Genomic DNA, 24,561 nt, shown 5'->3' with positions numbered 1-24,561 from the left:
TACGGAGTGCACTCATGAGTGGGTGTTGCTAATGGGGAAGCAGCACACAAGAGAGCTAGAAAACCTCTGCATTCTCATGGAGTACTGAAGAAGAATAAAAAAAGGTAAAAGTATAAATGTGAACAGTGGAAGGATAAAAGAAAGCCAATGCAAAAATAGTAGAGGGGCTCGGCTCCTGGAAAGGGACAGGCATAAGAAGAGGAAGGCTAGCCATTGCGTAAGAAGCAAGCAAATGAGAGGGCCGTTCAACCTAATCAATGGTAAGCGAAGAACAAGCATTAGCCAAATGTACGTTTTTGGGATTGTCCACAACATGTCTTTTGCAACCTGATAGCTAAAAGCTGTCTCGTAGAGGAGACCCAAAAACTGGAAAACATGTTTCTCCCCAAAATATTATCTTTTTTTTACCCGTGGCGACGAGGGACGGGCCACTTGGTCTCAAATTCTTTTTTGTAATATGTCAAAATATTACTCCATGACCTATCCATATTCAGCTATTCCTGAATTATATATATTTGTTGTGTTGATTTGGTTACAAAACAGATGTCAGTTCATTTCAAGATCTAATTTATTTTTGAGGTTCCTTGGCCTTAGAGAAATGCAGCGAACGTATTGAATTTTAATCCCAAAACCTCATGTCTGTGCTGGCAAGACTGTGAGTGTATGCCAGTCACCGACATCTGCAGTGATCTGAAGGTCATCATTTTTAACTCCGTGAAGGCAGTCTCAGCCTTCCAAGGTCAGTAAATTAACTAGCCTTTATTTGGGAAATAGCAGCATCTCTTATTTATAGACAGTATAAATGGCAGAATTATGAATTCTATTAAAATACTGTTCCATTGTAATTCAAGAAAGACATCCTCAAAGAGCATGGCCATAAATAGCTGCAGATTAGATCTCCCTTTCCCCTTGGAACGCCAAACCACATAATATTGGCACTTCAGTTCAGCTCTGCTAACTCATGTGGCCTCTATTTAGGTTGAGCATAGAGCCAGCGCGCATGCGCTGCGAGACTAGTGGTGGAGTAGTGAATAGAAGCTCAGCCCACTCTCCGCCCATATTTGCTATTGGTTTGTGTCATTGTCTGTCCTAAATGCTGGCTACTGATTCGTAAATAAGCTTGTTAGTCCCTCCTTAGTACTGCCTCCTCCTCATTTGGCACCTCCCATGGCGACTGGCCCCTTTACTTCGGTTGTTACACAGTACGTGTTATTTAGACTTTGAGCACTATTTTCTTTAATGACGTTCTCCTACTGCAGGCACAACATACTTTGGTGCCTTCTTTACCCCCCCCCCCCCCCCCGCCCTCCCATCTCTTGTCCGTGCCTTCTTCCCCGCGTACGACCTCCCTCCTGTTGTCCGTGCCTTCTCCCCCACCCCCTTTCCTGTTGTCCGTGCCTTCTCCCCTCACCTCCGTTGTTTTTGCCTTCTACCCACCCCGCCCGCCCGTTGTCCGTGATGTTAACCATTTGCAATACAATAGGTCTCGCGTAACTGCGAGACCTATCACATTGCAAATGCTTGTTAAGAAAGGCAATAAAGTCAGCTTGTTGACTTGATTGCAGAGCTCATTTTTATTCACACTATCCTCATGTGACCATAGTCTTTTTTTGTTTTGGAGTTTTATATAGCACAAACTCGAACCAAAGGTATCAGAGTGCTTTACATGAGCACTAGTTGCGTTACAGATGGACACATTCATTTTGTTAGGCACCAGGAGATTACGGGATTTGCCCAGATTAACATGAGGTTGAGCGTCCCTGCAGAGACTAGAAGCAGTTTCCCCAGCTTCGAGGTCGGCCGCTCTAGCCATTAGGACACATCCTCTCCCCTTTCCTTCAAATGCATTGTTCCATTGGTTACGTAAGAAATCTTTTCTCTAAAATGCGCAATTTACTGGTCCTGCTTCCAATTTCTTCTCAAATGGCCATGTGCCAAGTGGTAATGATCTGAACAGACAATCTGAAGAAAATATTAGCAATGTCATCCATATCCTGATCCTTCTCAAGTCCTCTATAAGTACAGTATTGTGATCACACTTGTCTTAAGTCTTGTGGAAGAGACCATTGCTTGTCTTGTTTGCCCTGATAGATATTTTGTTTAGAAATATGGGCTGCGACCAGGCACTGTGCTCAGCATTCCAGCCCACAGTACTCTCGCTATACATACAACATGGCCTCTGGCTGCGCCAACCATGCATTATACAGTGAGCTAGTAGAAAATACAATAACATCATGCCTAAGTAAGGCTCAATTAGTCATATTCAGAGCAACAAGAGGGAGATTATTCGGAGAACTGTCTGTATGTCAGTCCAGCATTTACAGTTATTAATGATTAAAGTTGATCACAATCCTTCTCTTTAAACAGGAGGATGCATTCACCTGATCAAGGAAGCTCATTTTTAATTGTACATTGACAATGACAAACCAGTGACCTTACTGTTGCATAAACACCCAAGACATTCTGAGTACCACACATTGATTCAATCCGCTTCTACGACATAGAAGCAGCAGTAATTAACCATGTACATGACGCATGACACCCTGTCGTTCAAGAATGAAAGACAACTTTGTACAGACATCCTCACCAGGTTGACTAAGCTGCTTAACATCTTTTCACCTACATTTTTTGGATAGGTCTGTGGAGCAGCTTGTTATTTCTCTGAAGAGAAGAAAAAGATCTAAGAGAAAAAACAGCAAAGGTCCAAAGTATACTGCAATTAAGCTCTATAAAGCCTTGTGGGAAAATATAGAAGTTCCATCACTGAATTCCATGGAAACAACTGAAGCCCATACGTTGTGTATCAGTTTCATGTATTTAGTTCATGTTTTTTTTAATGGGGCGGACACGACAACTGGAGACCATTTAACGAAACGCTTGACAGCATGAATATATATAAAATAGCATGTAATGTAATAGCAAAGAGAGCACCAGGGCAGTTCTCTTTTGGGTATCCGGGTCAGTGCGGCTGTGTTCAAGAATGATCTCCTCCAGACTTTAGTGACGAGTGGTCTCATCAAACCCATGGCAAGTCGAAAGAAATACGTACATTCTCTCCAGTGCTTGGAGCTGGGAAGCACTTCTAGCCAGCTCAAGCGACTTACTGGAATTCTCTCAGTGGTGTGTTATGAAGACTAACTTAGCACCAGAAGCTGGCGATAAGCATCTCAGAACAATGAAAGACAAGATACTCAAGTTCAAATTAGTTTTTACACTAACAGACTCAGATGAAATGAGGAAGACAGTGCTGCTTCCATCACAAATGTAATATCCCTTTGCAATGGAAACATGCCTTCACTGCCGAAAAGCTGCTTGCAAATTGTACTGTACAGGCAAAGGGTCCCGTCATGTCCAGTTGTAAATCGTGGACTGCTGAGTTCCGATAACATGAATGCTTCTGTGAGTACCAGTAGGCTGCCTCTTCCTGTGTCGTGGCCTCCTCCCGGCCATGACTGTGCCGGATAGAGTAAAGAGGTCCATCTTCACCATTGAACTCAACCAGAAAACGTTCAACGTCCTGCACATATCAGTCTAGATTAGCCTTTGAGGTGTTTGCACATCATAGAAAGGCACAGATCTTATCCAGCTCCCGGGGGTTCCAGTTGCTGAGGAACTGCAGCTCCTTTTTCCCTTCTTCTGTACGAGCTGAAACACAGAATGGTTACAAAACAATGAGATGGAACTGCCATTGGTGTATCTCTACTACATGTAATCATGTGGCACATGGCCGGTCGGGCATCAACCTAATGCAGTGTAGAAACGGCAGAGTAGGGCCACTCATTGGGGAGCTTTTATGATCCCAAAGTTACCCACTATTGCTACTACTAGTACGACAACTGTGACTGCTACTACGATGACGAATACGACTATTTCAATGGGCTGATGTATCTTCTAAAACAGCTGAGTGCTACACAGACACAGTATGCTGAGGCAAAGTTGAGGGCATTTACAATACTTACCTCTCTCGTGCTGAAGCCAGTTGCGCTCAATATAGTACTGATAACAACTTTCAAACTCCAGCTCGTCGTAGTTTGGAACCTGGATAGGGATGAAAGGGTCCAGGGCCTCAAACCCTGCCTGTCGGGAGACAAAATGAAGACACTCCAGTAAGAGTACGGTCAACAATGTCAAGAGGCAGTCTTCAGTGCAAGAAGCATAATAGTCGTGTGCGGTCTATCTGACCATTCACTACCAGCATCTGGAAACAAGTGGAACTTTCGGTCATAACAGAGTGTATGCGCCTCACCAGACATGAGCAAGTCAGGGGAAAAAGGATAAAGTACTTTGTGCGGTTCTACCAGTACGCACTTGCAGACTGCCCTTTCCGTGCGCTGCAATGTTCTGAGAGACAATCAAAAACTCTTCCATGGCAAAAAAAATACAGATGCTCAGCCCAAACATCGTGTGAACGCGGCCTATCGATCAATCAAAAATCTTCAACAAACAGAAAATGCCTTAGTGCCTATGTCCCAGTCCCAAAAAGTTTGTACCAAATTTATCGATCTGGGACTTCTGTTGGCCAAGAGGGGTATCGCTCAAGCATGGACGTCTGCAAGAGCCTCTTATGTGAAGAAACTGAAAAGAGAATTGGTACATTGGGCGAGGCAGAAAGCATGAACTTACATATGGAATGCAGGAGGGATAGCACACAGGTACACATCCACAAACGATGGACACAAGAACATGCCCCGAAGCAAAGCCAGAAAAATGACAGACTTGAGAAGGCTGAAAGATTGATCGTATGAACTTAAAGAAAAAGAAGCCATTCTGTAAGTGAGGGCACAGTACTTACATGGGCACAGCACTCATGACAAGATGTGATGAAAGCAACATTCTACAGTTCCAAGACTTCCTGGTCCAGCCTAACACTGAACATGGTAGAAGAGAAAGAGAAGCTGGCTAAGTATATCCACTCTCTGGCCCGCCACCACAAAAGCGCCCCCCATTTTATACAAGCCGAATATGCTGTAACCACTCAGATGCTGCCGGAAACCAGACCTTTTTGTCTTATTGTGGTTGGTATTTCCCTACCATTCCGTTTCACTTTCTTTAATCTTAGATAGGGGTTGTTCTGCACCTGTGGACTGTTCTGTATTAGTTGGTTCTCACCTGCAGGCAGCTTTTAGCTGTGTTTTGTCGAATACCTATTCTATTTAAAACCAACACTTGCAGTGGGCCATGAGCCAGCCCACTTCCTACCATTGGTTTTCCTTCTTGTTTATATAATTTGCTTGGTTTCCATTTGATGGCTTTCTTTCCTCTTCTAGTGTCTGTCAGTTCTTTGGAGCATAACCTAATTACCACTCTTTTGATCAGATGACTTTTAATTCATTTTTCTTTTGGCACTCATGGGAGTGTGGTTGTCCTCCTGCGCTCTCTCCATTCACATCCCTGCCTCTTCTGCTGTCCAAGTTGCTCTCATTCCCCCCAAATCTGTTGCTTCCACACCCCTTCCCCATTTTACTTGCTTTCCACTTCCACTCCGCACCCCGCCTTTCCCATCCACAATTTTGAAACCTCCCAGTAGGTACTCCATGTCCATGTGTTCCCTATGCTACTCTCTCTCTGCCCTGCATCTGTTTCTCTACCTTGCATCTTTCTCTCTAAGCAAAGGGAGCAGCTGGAATGATCTCCACTTAAGAGGGTGAGGGTGACAGTGCTTGTCGGCAGGCGTGGCACTGCCTCAAAGAGGTACCTTTGCTTGCATTGCAGCTGCTGTCAGCTCCATGGCGGCTGCTATGAACGAGGGGTGAGACTGGGGAGAGGGGGCGGGGGAGTAGAATGAAGGGGGAAGAAAAGCACATACTTGAGTACTGCCACCGTCTCTTCTCCATTGTCTGTCCTCCGTCCTTATTCTGTCCAGGAAGTACCCAGGCTCCCCTAGACAATCACGACACTGCTGTTACCAGCATGACAGCAGCGTTGTGATTGATCTGAGCACCATGGTTCGTTGCTCAGACAGGGACTGGGACAGGGAGCCTGTGCATGTTCTCCACCCAGGCTGTGCAATACAGCTGGGTGGTGGAATGCTAAGTGCGCATGACTGTTTGGCCGGCCCAAGATGGCAGGCCAAACCGACATGCGCACTTAGACAGTGCCCACCACTACTCCCCCTGCTCTGGCCAGCCCTGCCGAGCAATGCACATAAGCCAGTACGGAACAATAAAACGATAATAACATTGCATTATTATCATTTTATTGTACCTTTTTGAACTGCTCAGAGAGCAGTGGGGTGACGCTTAGCGTAGGGGCCGCCGCTGGTCAGCTCTACCAGTCGGCTCCTCCACAAGCCGTCCCCTCGATGTCGGGAGGCAGCTCCTGGCCAGCAAATTCTTCAAGACACATAGCTGCTCTCTTTAGCCTTATTGAAAGTCCTCCTTTTTTTACCCGAACATAGGAATCCACAGTGCATGCTTATACTTTTCCAATATTTCAAATGATGGCACAGCGTGTCAGAATGTAATAAGTCTGTTTGTTTCTCCACAAGAGAATATGTAGGTAGATAGTTATATAGTCTGTAGTTGGCAGAATGTTCCTGGGCCCAACTCAGAACGTTGTTGATTTTCAGATATTTCTTTTATAGTTCTAATAAGTGATCTTTTAGGATCATAATTGGAACAAACAGAGGAGTAAAATCCAGCTGTTTATGGACGAGGGCAGGAAAGGGGGCGTACGTCAGTATTTACAAAGACAGTCTCGTCCTGGAAACACTTGCAAAGATTCTTTAAAAAAATGTGGTGGTAACTCAGTTGCAAGGGTGGAAACTGCATAGCCCCAAATTTCATGAAGTGTAGCAGGTGGGATTTCTCTATGGGGACTAATATTAGGGCAGAGTGGCAGCGAAGAACAATAAGATAAAAGAGCTAAATGTGCCAATACACATTTTTGCTAAACTTATGGATTCTCCACCTGTTGGACAATCTGTGTGTCTAGGTGGAAAGGTGTTTTTTTAGGTAATATTTACAACTTGTAGCTATATGGTTTATTTAATTAAGGGATCATAATATGTTTTGACTGTTATTACAGAATACAATAACAAGATTTTCCCTGATGAGGAACCACTGTATGGGCTAAAATGCTTTGGGGCCATTAACAAACGCATGCATGAAAATTATTTGTAATTTGGAATCAAGATTTATTAGATTGCATTGGATTAAGGTTAACAAACGGAGAGCTCATTCAGCAATATCACCGATAAAACATACTAATATTAATAAGGTGTGAAGCATGGATTAATAAATCAAGACATTAAGCATATACTGTGCGGAACTCAAGGAAACAGTGGTGGAGAGTGGGACATCTACACGGGTTGCAGATTTCTAAAAGTATGTCTTGTTTTTTTTTGGGGGGGGGGGGGGGGGGGATTACTGTAAAAGCTTTAAATCTACTCCATGAAAAAGTCATTCCCCCCTCCTCATTTTTCATCTCAATTTGGAATTTTTCTGCAGCCATTTAAATGTCTGAATTGCAAATGGCCTGAAGTTATGGTGGTGAAACATACTTGCTGCACATTTCTTTCTCATATGGAGATTCTACTTACTGACTCCATTCCCATCATTTAAGTGCATCTCCTCTTTTGAAAGATCATCTTCTTGATCCTCATTTGGAATGCGTTGCTTCTTGCGATATTTGATGCTGCCTCATGTCCAGTAATGGGTTGGATGCTTTTCTCTGCCAGTTTCTACACCTTAGTAATGCTCAGCTAAACAAATATCCAAGCTGTTCCCAACATTCGAAAGCCATTGGCTTTCGCAATTACACCGCTGACAATTCTGGTGCTGGAAAACCATACCAGTTCCAACATTTTTGATTTTTTGCCATATTAAATCATTTGTAATTGATAGTTTCCAGAAGGGAGGGGGTGCAAAGACGCGGAGAGAAATACTTTGGGGCCCATTCAGACATCATATTTCTTGTGTGTGCTTCAAAGTGTTGGTTATTTAGCTTTATTTTCGAAAGGCTATGTTAGTGACTCTTTGAATAGCACCCACTTGGATTCTACCTGGACTAAAGATGGTGATTATCTCCACAACGCCTATTTAATTGACTTTTTTTCCTCAGAGTTTTATATAGCGCAAACTTGACCCAAAGGTATCAGCTATCAGAGCGCTGTACATACCACCAGTTGCGTTACATAAGGACACATTCATTTTTGTTAGGCACGGGGAGATTAAGTGACTTTGATGTTGCCTTTATCAAACAGCCATTGCCAGATCTAAGGAGGTAAATATGAATTGAGTTATTGGAGAGTCTTTCCACCCAAAAATTCTTAAACAAAATTGCACGTTCTCTCTACACCCTGCTCGTCTCCTCTATGACGGAGTGTGATGCTGGAAAATAACAATAACGATGGCACAGATGGCAAGGTCATTTGTGGAGCATTGGTGGTTGCCTAAAGGCCATTTGTGGAGCATCGGGGTGTTCTAAAGGCTCTCAGCGCTGCTTTGCCATATTGGCACACTGTGCGGTATGAAAGCGCCACGAATAACTGACACTCCCCTGGTAAATAGCAACAATGAAAACTTTGATAAGAAAAAGTTACTTAATGACTGAAAATTCTCAGACTCTTATAAGAAAAACACTAATAAGCAATACAGTGGATGGATGTTGCAAAAGGCATTCAATTTCCACTTTCCAATTGATATCTTAAGTACAAGCTGTTGAAATATGATATCATACTCTATTCAAACAATCAGAATACATGCCTAATTATAATTCAGGACAAATTGACATGGCTTTCACACATCATTTTAATGAGTTAAATATGTCAATTATTGTTGAATCTGTTGTTTCAGGTATCTTTACTAGAATGCTTACATTTCAGTTTTCATTGCTCACCTTTCCCAGTAACTCATGAGGGAGATATGCAGAGACGGGCATGAAAAGGGATCCGGTCTGGGCCACAGTCATCACAATGGCCCCTCCAGTCTGAAAAACAACAGTGAAGTCACTTAAAATGTTATTCAGCCAGTGGCCAAAACGGCCTATGAATCAGTTGTAATACTGTTTTCTTTCTCACCCACTCTCCTAAGAGAATACTATAATTTATTTTCCTCTCAATGGTGGTAGCTCTGAATCCTTTATTTTTAATTGAAAGACAAGAGTTGGCTGCTATTGGGCAGATCTAACATGTGTATGCCACATGTACACAAATCTCTCCATGGCCTGGAATAAAGCATCCAAGACTAGAGAAGGGTGCACACATCTCAGATGCTTCAATTAGGAGTTCCTGCTACAACTGACATGCCTTAAAAAATTAATATAGCAGATCACGCTAACGTCGTCCACCCCTCTGCAAGTACCTGCATTCATCCATTAGTTTGGCAACCATCGAGGAAGAACATACATTCATACATTAGCTCCTCTCACATCAGCCATTTATTCAATCATAGGTGTGCCTAGAACTCTCGGAAACACATTGATGTCAAACTCACCCAGTCATTGTGAACCATCTTCCTCAGGTTATGGACCAGCGTAAGCTCTTCTGGCTCAACCTAAGGGCAGAGGAGCAAGTCAAATTCTATCAGAACATATGCCTTAAATGCCTAGTGATAGACACAAAATCCCGCGGCAACTTTTCTTTTCCAAATGCGCTCATCAATCTCCTATACACACATAACTGTACGGCCCAGAAGGTTACGTTTTATTGTTTATCATTTTATTCCTATTTTTAGTAAAAATATCTGCAATTTCATCAATTCTTTTTCAATATATTCCCATTGGTTTCATATCTCCAGGCTTCCTATCCTGGCTGTTCTAAATGCAGGTCTACTTAAAAACATGAATAGTCAATCTTAAAAACACTTCACTCTATACACGTTCATACCTCATACATCCAGAAACATTTCATGCACCCATACACATACTAAAACAGCTTCTTATGTCAATATCAACATAGGTCTTGAGTGTTTTCATTATTTCATTTCATGCTTTAACTTTCTTCAATTGTCCTTTATAAAAATGTTCTCCTTCTGTACATGTCGAAGTATGATGGCCCAAGTTCAATTTTCACCCTCTACTGTGGCTTGAATTTAATATCTTTGATGCGTGTTTTGGCGTGAAACGACTTCTTCAGGAATGCCACCAATCAAGACCCCACTCTGCTTCCAGAAACCACCATCGAGAGGGATACAGTACAAATGGTCCTCGAGAAACAATTTACAGCTAAACATCCCAAGGGGACCGGGTAAAGTCCTTCCTGTGCAGTACATCAAAAGCAGCACAATGCGTTCTTCTAAAGCTTCTTTGTATGGTGAGAACAAATTCCGATAGATGTGAAGGTAATTTATTCGTGTTCAGTTTACATGCTACACTATCTTGCGCAATCTCACGAGACACAGCCTCTTTCAAGCCGCCAGCAACGGCCAATCCTAGCTCCCTCTTCACTAAATGCCTAGTGTACATTTCAGGAGTTTTTTGTCTTGTTCTAGGTTCTAATATAAATTACTGCGAAAACTTAAAAAGGCCCAGAGGTTTGGAATTGTCAGTTCCTCTGAAAGCGATCTGGTGGACCAGTCAGTTAACATACAATATTATACTTACAATCTTATGCTGATACAAAAAAAAATTGCACGGTGCCCAGTAAACATAACTCTTTCAGACACCAATATGGCTGATTGTTTGTTATAATACACGCAACCAGTAGATAAAGATATCAGAGTTACAAACATAGGAGGCGAACAAGAATGATCATTTATCAAACACTTGCCTCATACAGAAACCATGCAGAAGCCGATTGACATGTATGTAGTAACTCAGTCTATTTCTCAACCAATCGTGGTTCTGAGATAGATAACCTCAGTACTGGCTAATTACAATTATGAAGCATAATGAAACCATTTAGTTTAATGATTATTCTGATTAATACTGTCATGCAGCGTATTAAGTTTGAAGCTGTGTAAGCTTCTATAACATCACAAGGGAAGCTGTTCCCAAATGGATCGAACAGGACTTGCAGAAATGTTCAACATTCTATTCTTTGATATGTTTTCCTACAAGCTGCTCCCCCTATTTCCAGTATGGCACATGGAACAGTACCTCCAAATCAGCCCCAAACGTGTACCCAAACACTGAGACCTAGCTTGAGTTCCTATATTTAATGGTACTCTTCCCAAAAACAGCAAATTGCAGCAGCAGAGTTATATGTTACCAGTCAGTATAAGTGTCTCTTATAACACTGTGAATTTAGCAGTTGGATAAGAAAGAAATGTTATTAAGTATGTTACTTTAAGTCTGGTTTGGTTAAAACAGTACTTGATTTAATCACCTAACGAAAAAGTTGTTTGAGAGCCGCACTATCACTACTGTGGTGTAAAGCCGAGTAGCATCAGTGCAGGAGCTGCAGTATAGACTATTAGTGGAGATTACAGTTAGAAGGGGAACATGCAAGGTTAAAATTCAGAAGCTTTACAAAAAAAAAAAAAAAAAAAAAGAGTTCACAAAAAGCAGTTTATTAGAAGAATGAAAGCATGTTTGGTGACACTTCAGTCACAGCCAGGCGACGCTTTAATTCAACAGAACCAAATTTTGTGAGGTAACCAGCTCTCGTTCTAATGTAGGTACATCAGAAGGTCAAACACCAAAGAGGCAAAGCAGGAAGGAGTGGAGAGAACATACAAAGGGTACAAACGTGACAGAGAGCGGCTAATGGGGATCTGCATGGCATCTTATGAACAGAGATCTGAACTCAACTCCTCTTTCCTCGTTGGGGAAACTGGGGAATTTTAACACTAGTAACAAGATCATTTGGCTGGATCAACAGCCAAAGCACCATCACATCCGTAAGGTTCCTCATGCATGCCCTGGTTCTTCATAACGCATCCCAGCAATAGACAGTTTACAAAACAAGTAGTTTACAAAGGTACCATTGGTGAGTCAACCTTTGCAGTGAGCCGGTGCCTCAACGTAACAGATCCAAACTCGAAAGGTAATCAGCAAATGTTCAAAGGTTGGGATATCAAGGAGGCAAAGTGGAGAGGGAGAGGAAGGAACACACTAAGGGCATAACGGTGATAGAGAAGGGATATAGAGAAGCTTATGGCATCATAAGAAATCATATAAACAGAGAACATATTATAACACGAAATACTCAACAGTGTGGGACTAGGTGAAACCGCAAGTGCTCTCTCGAAGTTTCTGCTTAAAAACAGGCAGGACAGCTTGTTGAGAATGGTCCGTTAAAAGTGACTGGTACCTGATCACTGAGTCTATGAGACACCCGTTGCAAACCAAGTATTGTAACAAGGCTCTATAGTGCCATGAACCACACAGAGGGCCTGCGGGACCAATAAGTAAACACACTGTTGGACCTAACGTCCTTGGGGTAGCTTGGCTCAGGCCAAAGGGCTTTTATTCCAGTAAGGCATATCGTGCTTGCATCACACCCAACTCGCAATCTAACGCAACACCACTTAAAAATGACGCTACACCGAATTTTGATGAAGTTTAGAAGAAGTCTTTATCTTTCCCTCTTCAACATGACTAATCAGTTTCTTTTCATCCAGCACATTTCAGGGCAAAACATTTCATTACATTTGACTTGACAGTAACATTCCCCTCGTGTTTTACTTTGGCACAGCAGATACTTAAACACTCCCTGAGGCTTCCACCCTGCCTGGACTCTGGAGTGCAAATTCAAATCCTCACAGACTGCGCTCCAAAGAACATTTACATAATACACGACTTCAGATGTTCATCTCAGTCTATACGGCGCTCTTCTGATAGATGGTTTCCCTAACTGCTATACTTTCTAAACCTTATAACGTCATTAATAATCAGCCCTTTACATATTGAGGTACATATTGAGATCAACAATGCTGCTGGCAGTCAATTAGGCACATCAAGGCAATTTACTTGCAGGTTACTTTCTCACCAATACGGTTCCATTACAGTTAAGCAGTACATATAACTTATTCTGTTGCTAGACTTCAAACTGCTACCTCCTGCGGTATGCTTGAAATCGTCAATGCGTTAACTTCAGTCACACGTGGGGAATTTTACCAAAGTGCCGGTATTAATAGCTTGAACCGGTATTTCTCCAAGGGACCAGTAACTGGGTTTAACAGGTCATCCTTTGGCCTAAAGTGTGTACTCTCAGAACCTTCCCCCTGTTATCATGCCCAGCTTACTGTGTACACCTGGAATCCTCCTCACGAAGCGGTGCTCGCTTGTTGGCCAAGAGGGAGACTTCCTTAGTGGGGTTGAGGACAGTGCACACCCACGACCACCTCCCATAAGGGCTTCCCCGTGGGGTGATTTCCTCAGTTGGCGGGGTCCTCGCTCTCCCGCCAACTTACCCGCTGCCGCTCCACTCTTTAGCGGACTCCCAGGCCAGGCGCCGACTCGACTCCGCTCCACTTCCTCAGTCAAGCGCACCCGCCAGTAGCAGCGCGGCTTGCGGGGGCGCGGCCTCCACCCTCGGCTGGCAGCAGGGGGGCGGCGCTTCGGCGTTGGCCCTGCTCACGTGACTCCAGGACGTCGGCTTCAAGGCCGGTCCCGTCCCGTGCTTCCTGGATGCAGCTTTCTCCTCAGCCGACAGACGCGATGCTCGCTGGCTACACCGAGGAGTCCCGACACCTCCCCAGACCTCCCGGCGATCTTAGGCCACTCCCTGGGGATCTCAGGCAATCCCACAAACCCGGAGCTGCGGCGGTGAGGGTACCAGGTAGAGATCAGTGGAAGGGGGGGGGGGGCAGAAATTAAGGGTGCAAGGCTCACATTAGAGCAGTTGAGTAGGCCCGCCAGTCTTTGGATTATTGGGCACGATCCCTTCCCCTACAGCCAGGGAAGGTGGACAGTCGCTAGGGCCAATTGGGGTCAAAATCCCAGGCAACAACAAGGATGAGGGCAAGGTAGTCCCAGACGGCGATTCTTCCCCTTGGTCCTACTTCAGGGTTTCTGACCACGCTGAGGGCCCCAAGATGACGATGACCCCCAGAGTCATTGGCTGTGTTCAGCGACCGGTCAGAAGGTTGAGGGTGGTGTCAGCTGATGCGGGAAGTTGCGCAGACCCGAAGACCTGTCAATTCCCTATCTAGCGCAGCCACCTCCCCACTCAGGTGCCTTACTCCTGACTTCCTCACAGCTCAACTAAGTCCTAAAATGGCCGACCCCCCCCCTCACCTCTATTTATAACCTGGGGCCTGCCTGGCCAGAGTGGCCCATAAGGTTCCGGAACCTCTCATGGCAGTCTATGGCCCAGGTTCTGAGGCGACAGTTGGAACCACCATTTTGTGAAACTACCCTCCCTCTTCCTTCATTTCTTCATGGAAGCACCTTGCGCCTCTCCCTCAGATAGTGAGAGTGGGACGCCCGGAGCCTCTACACCAACACCAAAAAGAAGTTAGTGGACAGGAAAAAAAATGAGGGGGTAAAGGGAAAAAAATAGAATGAGGAGGGAACAGCCAAAGGGCTGACAGGTCTAACATGCGTCCCCCCCAGCTGAAAGTGGGGAGATCTACCCAATCCCTTGGGAGTTCTCTTCACTAAGGCGGAAATACCTGGAGAGACCGTCAGCATTGGCGTGGTCCACTCCTGGGCGATGTTCCACCCTAAAGTCCATTCCCTGTAGGGAGATGGACCACCTCAATAACTTAGGATTCTCGCCCCTCATTTGCATCAGCCACCTGAGGGGCCGGTGGTCGGTCTGAACCAGGAAGTGCGAGCCAAACAGGTATGGCCGCAGCTTCTTCAGAGCCCACACCACCGCAAAAGCCTCCCTCTCAATCGCACTCCACCTCTGTTCCCGGGGGAGTAGTCTCCTGGACAGGAAAACCACAGGTTGGTCCAGACCCTCCTCATTGAGTTGCGACAGCACTGCCCCGATACCATGCTCCGACGCATCCGTTTGGACGATGAACTCCTTGGAGAAGTCAGGGGCCCTGAGGACAGGCGCCGCACACATCGCCTTTTTCAAGGTGTCAAAGGCTTGTTGACACCCCTCGGTCCAGACTACCCGTCGAGGGTGCTTTTTAGAAGTGAGCTCAGTCAAGGGAGCCACGATAGTTCCATACCTTGACGACGCGTCGGTAGTAGCCAGTGAGGCCCAGAAAGGCTCGGACCTCCGTCTGAGTCTTGGGGGGTTCCCAGGCCATGATGGTTTCAATCTTGGCCTGGAGGGGTTGCACCTTGCCCCGACCCACCAAGTGACCGAGGTACGCTACCGACCCCTGCCCGATCTGGCACTTACTGGTCAGACCCGCTTGCTGCAAAGCCTGAAGGACAGCCTGAAGGTGACACAAATGGTCCTCCCAACTGCTGCTGAAGACAGCGAGGTCATCCAGGTACGCAATCGAAAAGGCCTCCATCCCGGAGAGGACCTGGTTCACCAGCCGCTGAAAAGTGGCAGGGGCGTTCTTGAGCCCAAAGGGCATCACACAGAACTGATAGTGACCCTCGGGTGTAGAGAAGGCTGACCTTTCCTTTGGTCCGTCTGTCAGGGAGATCTGCCAGTACCCGGATGCAAGGTCAAAGGTACTTAGATATTGGGCAGCTCCCAACCGGTCAATGAGCTCATCCACCCTCGGGATAGGATGAGCATCGGTCTTTGTCACAGAATTCAGTCCCCTGTAATCCACACAGAACCGGAGTTCTGGGGTGGTGTCCGGCGGGGCAGCTTTGGGTACCAGTACCACCGGACTGGCCCAGCGACTGCTTGAAGGTTCAATCACCCCCAGCTCTAGCATCTTGGTGACTTCTCCATGGATGCTAGCCTTCACCTTATCCGATAAACGGTAGGACTTGGACTTCACAGGTAGGCTGTCCCCTGTGTCCACATCATGGGTACACAGATGAGTCCTTCCCGGGATAAGGGAGAACAAGGAGGCATACTGCTCCAAAACCTGGCGGCAGTCCCTCCGCTGTTCGGGAGTTAGGGATGGTGAGAGGATCACTCCCTCCAACGACCCATCCTTTTCCTGGGACGCGAAAAGATCAGGAAGAGGTTCACTTTCCTCTTCCTCTGATCCATCAGTCACCATCATCAACGTGACCTCTGGTCTCTCTTGGTGGGGTTTGAGGCGGTTGACATGGAGCACTCGATGGGGCTGCCTGGGGGTCTTAAGGTCCACCACATATGTGACCTTACCCTTCTTTTCAATCACCTCAAAGGGGCCTGACCAGCGATCCTGGAGGGCACTAAGCTCCCCAGGCTCCATAACCCACACCTTCTGGTCAGGCTCCAGCTCCACCGGGTGAGCATTTCGGTCATACCATTCCTTCATGACCGTCTGGCTGGCTTCTAGATTTTCGGAAGCCTGCTTCCACAACCGAGCCATTTGGCTACAAAAGGCCAGCATATAGCTCACCACATCCGGGGGAAGTTTTCTGGGAGTCCTTTCCCATCCATCCTTCACCAGGCTGAGGGGTCCACGCACAGGGTGTCCGTACAACAGCTCGAAGGGGCTGAAGCCCACTCCCTTCTGTGGTACCTCCCTGTAGGAAAACAGCAAACAAGGTAGGAGGACGTCCCATTTCCTCCGCAGGCTCTCGGGCAGACTCCTGATCATGCCATTTAAGGTCTTGTTAAACCTTTCCACCAGACCATTGGTCTGGGGGTGATAAGGGGTGGAGAACCGGTAAGTGACTCCACACTCTTTCCACATAGCCCGCATGTATGCCGACATGAAGTTGGTACCTCTGTCCGACACAACTTCCTTGGGGAACCCCATCCGGGTGAAAATCCCCATCAGAGCCCGTGCCACCGCAGGTGCAGTAATGGTCCTCAGAGGAATAGCCTCTGGGTACCGGGTGGCATGATCCACCAGAACCAGGATGAACCTGTGACCGGCAGACGTTGGTGGATCTAATGGCCCAACAATGTCGATGCCCACCCTTTCAAAGGGGATGCCAACGACAGGCAGTGGTTCCAGGGGAGCCTTCAGCTTCACCCCTGTTTTCCTACTAGCTTGGCAGGTTACACACGTCCTACAAAAAGTGTCGGACGTAATCCTCATCTGAGGCCAGTAGAAATGAGGAACAAGTCGAGCAAAAGTCTTATCCTGTCCCAAGTGTCCTGCCAAGGGTATTTCGTGAGCCAATCCCAACAGGAAGGCTCGGTAACGCTGGGGAACTACCAAGGCCCGGGATGACCCATGCACCGGAGCCTTGGGTTCGCTATAGAGGAGAACATCTTCCCAATATATGTGGAAGTTCCCCGAATCGTTACCCGCTGCCTGGGCTTCGGCCTGTCGCCGCAAACCCTCAAGGGTAGGGCACTCCTTCTGGGCCCGACAAAGCTCCTCCCTAGTAGGTCCTCCCTCCACCTGCCATTCTGCAGGGGTAGGTAAGCCCTCCAGGGAAGTCACATCCCCCTCTGTAGACTCCGGGACCACTTCAGTCGCCCCATCCACCTTCTGAGGTTCAGATGCCGGGGCAGGCTTCCCCTGTCCCGGTTTACCCTTTCTGGCAGCTGGTTGGGCCTTTGTCCCAGGCTCCAACCTCTGTGAACTCCCTCTTCGGGCAGTCACGGACCGTGTGTTGGCACAAGTCCACTCAGGTGTCCCCAACATCTCCATGTGAGCCTTGAACTCGACCTCCTTCCATGCCGTGTGTTCAAGGTCATTTCCCAGCAGACAGTCGACCGGCATGGCAGGGCTTACCGCAACTCGTAGAGGACCCGCAACCCCTTCCCACTCAAGGGGAATCTGGGCCACCGGATAGTGACCCTCTCGGTTGTCAGCCATCACAACCGGGTGGACTATGTTGGGTACTACTTGCTCCGGGGACACCAGCTGACTCCTGTGTCCCTCAGAGCCTCCACCCTCTGGGCATTGATGGTGACCCATTGCCTGTACTTAGTAGTATTCGAGGGCACATGGGTCTTAGGAACCATCTCACAATCCCCTAGGGACACTAAGGTTAGCCCTGCCCACTCACCTCCCTTATCTAGGGGCAACTCCTCCCCGAGCACTACACTCGCCACCCCAGGGGTCTTTCCTCCAAGGGGAGGGTGTGGTCTCTTGGGACACTTGGCATCCCCCTTGTAATGCCCAATCTCGCCACACTCATAACAACGGACAACCCTAGGCTGCTGACCACGGTCAGGATAAGGGGGATTGTGGGGGCCAACCTTAGGAGGGAATCCTAATCACTTTCCTTGCGAACTCTTTTGGGGGCCTTTAGGGAACTCCTTCTTTTTGTCTCCCCCCCTCTTTCTTCTGGGGGGCGCCCTGACCAGCCCCTTGGAAATTCCCTCCAGTCCCTTTTGAGGATACCCGGGTACTTGCCCAGATATCCGCCTCCTCTGCAAGCTTCCTAGGATTAGTTAGCTTGCTGTCCACCAGGTGTTGACGCAGCTCCGGAAAACTTTTCTCGAGGAGGTGCTCCCGTAAAACCAGGTTATACAACCCCTCGTAGTCTTTCACCTCACTGCCCTGTACCCAGCCCTCCAAGGCCTTCTTGGCGTAGTCCAGGAATTCCACCCAATTTTGGGTGGCCAGCTTTTGACTACCCCGAAATCTCTGCCTGTATTTCTCAGGGGTCAGCCCAAACTTCCTAATTAGGGCGACCTTCATGGTGGGGTAATCGGTCTGTTCTCGCTGTTCCAGAGCTAAAAGGGCATCCCTCCCCACCGGAGGCATATACCTATATAGACCACCCCCCCACTGAACTTCGGGGATCCCATGGGCTCGTAAGGAGACCTCATAGGCAGCCAACCATTTAGCAATGTCATCCCCGACACCATAGCTGGCGACTACGTCCTTTGGCAGATAGGGTCTGGGCTCTCTGGTGATCTCTCTATGTACGCTGCCACCAATGGGACTGCTGGGGGTTCCAAGCTGTAAGGCCTGGAGATCCAATTCCTTTAAATGGAGCTCATGGAGGAACCTCCTCTCCTCCCTTTCTTTCTCCAAGCGGGCTAGATCCATTTTGAACTGCCTCTCTTCCCTCCTGTCAACTAAATCAGCTGAAGACAGGCTCCCCCCCGAAGCGCTACTACCCGCTCTTGAAGGGGCACTAGGTCCTACATCCTTGTTGCCGTTTTCAGGGGGAAAAAGTGATTCTGTCCCTTCCGTAGTGTCCGGTCCTGGCCCCTCCTCCTCCCGTTTTCCGCTAGGGTGGGCCATAACCCAGGCTCTCAAGCTAGTTTGGAGTTCTATTTTCTTCGCCCCCTGCTTGAAGAATACCCCCCTCTCCTGGCAGAATTCCTTTAGCTGGGTTACAGTATACTCTTCCAGCCTACCCAACTCAAACTCCATCCTACCAGGTGGGCCCCAACACTGCAGAGAAGAACTTCACGATAGGAGACCCTTCCTTTAAGAAGAAGTACACCACAGGACAGAACAATTTTGAAAAATTCCAATTAGGGAGACAACCTGGAGAAAACTCCAATAAAAACAACAATCAGGTGTAGGTTGTGGCGCGCGCCAAACTGCCAATGAATGGATGCAAGCACAGACTCAGTATCCCACCGCTGAACACCAACTTGTTGGACCTAACGTCCTTGGGGTAGCTTGGCTCAGGCCAAAGGGCTTTTATTCCAGTAAGGCATATCGTGCTTGCATCACACCCAACTCGCAATCTAAAGCAACACCACTTAAAAATGACGCTACACCGAATTTTGATGAAGTTTAGAAGAAGTCTTTATCTTTCCCTCTTCAACATGACTAATCAGTTTCTTTTCATCCAGCACATTTCAGGGCAAAACATTTCATTACATTTGACTTGACAGTAACATTCCCCTCGTGTTTTACTTTAGCACAGCAGATACTTAAACACTCCCTGAGGCTTCCACCCTGCCTGGACTCTGGAGTGTAAATTCAAATCCTCACAGACTGCGCTCCAAAGAACATTTACATAATACACGACTTCAGATGTTCATCTCAGTCTATACAGCGCTCTTCTGATAGATGGTTACCCTAACTGCTATACTTTCTAAACCTTATACCGTCATTAATAATCAGCCCTTTACATATTGAGGTACATATTGAGATCAACAATGCTGCTGGCAGTCAATTAGGCACATCAAGGCAATTTACTTGCAGGTTACTTTCTCACCAATACGGTTCCATTACAGTTAAGCAGTGCATATAACTTATTCTGTTTCTAGACTTCAAACTGCTACCTCCTGCGGTATGCTTGAAATCGTCAATGCGTTAACTTCAGTCACACTTGGGGAATTTTACCAAAGTGCCGGTATTAATAGCTTGAACCGGTATTTCTCCAAGGGACCAGTAACTGGATTTAACAGGTCATGCTTTGGCCTAAAGCGTGTATTCTCCAGAACCTTCCCCCTGTTATCATGCCCAGCTTACTGTGTACACCTGGAATCCTCCTCACGAAGCAGTGCTCGCTTGTTGGCCAAGAGGGAGACTTCCTTAGGGGGGTTGAGGACAGTGCACACCCACCGACCACCTCCCATAAGGGCTTCCCCGTGGGGTGATTTCCTCAGTTGGCGGGGTCCTCGCTCTCCCGCCAACTTCCCCGCTGCCGCTCCACTCTTTAGCGGACTCCCAGGCCAGGCGCCGACTCGACTCCGCTCCACTTCCTCAGTCAAGCGCACCCGCAGCCGCCAGTAGCAGCGCGGCTTGCGGGGCGCGGCCTCCACCCTCGGCTGGCAGCAGGGGGGCGGCGCTTCGGCCTTGGCCCTGCTCACGTGACTCCAGGATGTCGGCTTCAAGGCCGGACTCGTCCCGTGCTTCCTGGATGCAGCTTTCTCCTCAGCATACAGACGCGATGCTCGCTGGCTACACCAAGGAGTCCCGACACCTCCCCAGACCTCCCGCCGATCTTAGGCCACTCCCTGGGGATCTCAGGCAATCCCACAAACCCGGAGCTGCGGCGGTGAGGGTACCAGGTAGAGATCAGTGGCAGGGGGGGCAGAAATTAAGGGTGCAAGGCTCACATTAGAGCAGTTGAGTAGGCCCGCCAGTCTTTGGATTATTGGGCACGATCCCTTCCCCTACAGCCAGGGAAGGTGGACAGTCGCTAGGGCCAATTGGGGTCAAAATCCCAGGCAACAACAAGGATGAGGGCAAGGTAGTCCCAGACGGCGATTCTTCCCCTTGGTCCTACTTCAGGGTTTCTGACCACGCTGAGGGCCCCAAGATGACGATGACCCCCAGAGTCATTGGCTGTGTTCAGGGACCGGTCAGAAGGTTGAGGGTGGTGTCAGCTGATGCGGGAAGTTGCGCAGACCCGAAGACCTGTCAATTCCCTATCTAGCGCAGCCACCTCCCCACTCAGGTGCCTTACTCCTGACTTCCTCACAGCTCAACTAAGTCCTAAAATGGCCGACCCCCCCCTCACCTCTATTTATAACCTGGGGCCTGCCTGGCCAGAGTGGCCCAGAAGGTTCCGGAACCTCTCATGGCAGTCTATGGCCCAGGTTCTGAGGCGACAGTTGGAACCACCATTTTGTGAAACTACCCTCCCTCTTCCTTCATTTCTTCATGGAAGCATCTTGCGCCTCTCTCTCAGATAGTGAGAGTGGGACGCCCGGAGCCTCTACACCAACACCAAAAAGAAGTTAGTGGACAGGAAAAAAAATGAGGGGGTAAAGGGAAAAAAATAGACTGAGGAGGGAACAGCCAAAGGGCTGACAGGTCTAACACACACATATTATAATTTTGTCAAATGTGTATTCTTTCCAAAATCCTGTCCCACTCTACTGAACTGTCCTATCCTCTCTTCTAGAACTACTGCCAGAATTTCACATCACACTTCAGCCTTCAGTTCGACTCTTACTTCCTCCTACTTCATTTACCAGCCTGCCAATGCTTCTCCCAACTGCTCTTCAGTTTCCCCCTGCAACCCTAGCCTACTGTTCTCTTCCCCAATAGGAACTCCAATAGGATCATCTTTCTCCCGGACTCACTCACCCTTCCGCTTGCCCTGATCTACTGTCCAAGGTTTCCTTTGACTCACTGCGGTCTTTCACCTCCCAAGTATTCCCTTTCCAAAGTAATGCCTTGCCACTTCATTTTCCCATATAGCACATGCCTTCCAAACCCACACTTTGCCATTTGCTGTTGATTGACCCCAAAAGTTCCTGCCCCTCTCATCCTCAGACTCAGTTCCACTGCCCCACTTGGCCTTCTGCCTGTCCGATGACTTGTCAACTCTAGCGCATTTTCGCATTCTAGTATGCTAGCTTCCCTTCTGCTATTGCCCCGGCATTTCTTGCCCCACACCAGTGTTTTGCTGCAACTACGCCTCACCTGTAGGTTGTGGTTCTGAAAGTCATGCAGGACATGTTTATGAACTGCCAGGTTTTTCTACCATGCCACAGCATGGACATTATCTGAGCCACTGTCTACGCATCAAAATGGCTGTGTAATTTTGCAACATGCTTCTTTATTCAAGCATACTATGATTAATTCTCTTTTAGATATTCAGCATGTCCGTGACTGTTCCACAAGCCCCAAAGATGTTTTTCCCCGTAGAAAATGATGCAACAACAAAAATAACAAGTAAATTTGATTGTTGAGTTAGTTTTAGTTGATCCACATACCGGACTTTTGTCCTCTTTTTTCAGGGATGTCTTTCCCCAGAGAGCGTTCACACCATCTATGGCCACAAGCATCCTGAAGGAGCCGAGGGGAACTTGTCTCTTCAGTTCCTTTAACACTACTCCGATGACATCTGAAGCACTTTTCACTCTTGTCAAACCCTTGCAAAAGGAGACGGGAAAGAAACAGGCGCAGTTACTTCTAAAACAATGTTTTTTTTTTTTCATGGCTAGCAACAGTGAAGGAAGAAAGCAACATAGGATCATTTTACATCGAGTCGTCTGTCTTCCTGACAGGACTACCAAAACACAGGATATGGCGAGTGAGACAAGATATAACAATGAGTCCAATTCTCTACTGACTTCGTATGATTACACTGTTTTAAGGGGTCAACAAAGACTGACTTTGCTTCATTCAACACCAGGTTCCTAGACTAGATGTAGCTTAAGAAATGCCTACCTCATGTCTAATCTGCTATTTAATGCACATGTACTACCAGAAAGTTATTTAGGCGCCCCTTTCTGGGTAATATGAGACATGTAGCTAAATACCAGATAGTGTAACGGTGTAATATACGGAATTATCCCTAAACCTTTTTTTCCACACTCCTTTCTTCTACTCTTTACACCGATACCTTAAACTCTAGCTAGACACCGGTTAGAGTAATAAGAGGTATCCTGGTCCTGATGAAAGCCCTAGTTTGCTGGGCAAAAGTGGCTGAAATATGTTAACCTAACCACTTGAGAGGAATTTTTAAGCTACAATCTTTTTTAACCTTAGTCGCAGAAGGACTCAAATAAAATTAGTTCATCGAAACAATACGTTATTTCAACTGTGATAATGGTCCTTTCACTGCCTCATATCTACAGATACCTTAGGACAATAAAACAAAATGGAAAATACCCATGCTTAAAATTCAGACATCTTCTAAACTTTCATGAACCTCTGTCTAAAAGCTACCATTTGTAGACCCAGCTTTAAAACCATGGCGAGGAACTGTCCTGATGAAGAATTATGCCACATAGCTAGGGGGATGAGGATTGCCATAGCCAAGGAAATCCTTGGTAGAACCCTTTAAATAGTGTAATCACATTATCTCTGTACAATGTCCTGATCGTCACTATTTTTCAATCGCATATCCTTTCTGTTTCACTACCACAAGGATGTACATATTAGTGAGCTCTAGTAGGAAGCTGACAGATCAGCAGAAGCTCGCTATTCTAGATGGATATCCGCACAAATGCAAACTTTGGATGTTTGTAAACTCTTGGTAAAAGAAGCAGACCTTAATGAACTTGCTGTCGCTCACCTGATCTACAACTTCACCTAGTGGTCTGCCTTCCTCAGTCGATTCTCGTTTGCTCCATGTATACTTCTGCTGCGTTAGGATCTGAAACAGACACAACAGAAAGAAAAATTGCCCACGCTCGCTAGCAGACTGAAAATAGAGGCAACTGCTGTCATCTTCCTAACACCAGTAAAGTAAAAAAATATATATAGTTTTTGAAATTTGTGATACCACTTCAATATTCAATGAAATCCACACTTGATATTCTGAAAGTAAATTACCACACACTGATAAACTAGCATGTCTCAACCCCTCCTTGCAATTGTTACTTCGAAGGCCTTTCCAGGTCATTGGTTTTGGATTTCACATGTCTGATATACAAGCACCTGGAGGTGATTTCCAATTATGTGATTGTTAAAAACGTTCTATGTTACAGTCCTGACTAACTTATATGCTCATACAGACAGGCAAAAATTGAAACAGGGATTACCCGGTGTTAAATTGTGAATCCATGAAGATGTTTAAAGTTAGATGTTCAATACGCCACGGAATAAAGGGTGGTAAAAAGTATTGTGCAAATATTACACTGATTTTCATCCAGTGCTCACCTCCATATCAATGTCTGCAGATAATGACAAGCACTTGTCTCTCGCTTGATCAACAAAAAACCCAAAAGGCTCCTACTTACCCGATTCAAAAAGCGCTCGTTAGTGATCTTGAAATTCTTCAGCCAGGTGGAGGCTTCGATGGGCTGATCAAAGCGGTCCTTGTGATAGGACGATGGCATGAGCTCTTTGCAATTCTTCACCAGAAGATGTGCTGCAA

General features: G+C 46.7%; 1 protein-coding gene across 2 annotated transcripts in view; it reads right to left on the bottom strand.

Moving 5' to 3' along the window:
* Positions 1 to 2,385: 2,385 nt before the first annotated feature.
* Positions 2,386 to 24,561, bottom strand: part of DAP3 (death associated protein 3) — a 93,365-nt gene continuing 71,189 nt past the window's right edge. For both annotated transcript variants that reach the window (XM_085637968.1, XM_085637969.1), the window contains exons 7-13: positions 24,425 to 24,555; positions 23,758 to 23,838; positions 22,451 to 22,609; positions 9,435 to 9,494; positions 8,839 to 8,928; positions 3,960 to 4,077; positions 2,386 to 3,645 (exon numbers count right to left, since the gene is read on the bottom strand). In XM_085637968.1, coding sequence (XP_085494094.1) covers positions 3,560 to 3,645; positions 3,960 to 4,077; positions 8,839 to 8,928; positions 9,435 to 9,494; positions 22,451 to 22,609; positions 23,758 to 23,838; positions 24,425 to 24,555 — 725 coding nt within the window. In that variant the 3' untranslated portion in view covers positions 2,386 to 3,559. The remainder of the gene's footprint in view (positions 3,646 to 3,959; positions 4,078 to 8,838; positions 8,929 to 9,434; positions 9,495 to 22,450; positions 22,610 to 23,757; positions 23,839 to 24,424; positions 24,556 to 24,561) is intronic.

The sequence above is a fragment of the Triturus cristatus genome, chromosome 12 (genome assembly GCF_964204655.1).
Source record: "Triturus cristatus chromosome 12, aTriCri1.1, whole genome shotgun sequence".
NCBI lineage: Eukaryota > Metazoa > Chordata > Amphibia > Caudata > Salamandridae > Triturus > Triturus cristatus.
This window is presented reverse-complemented; position numbering and strand designations above follow the sequence as displayed.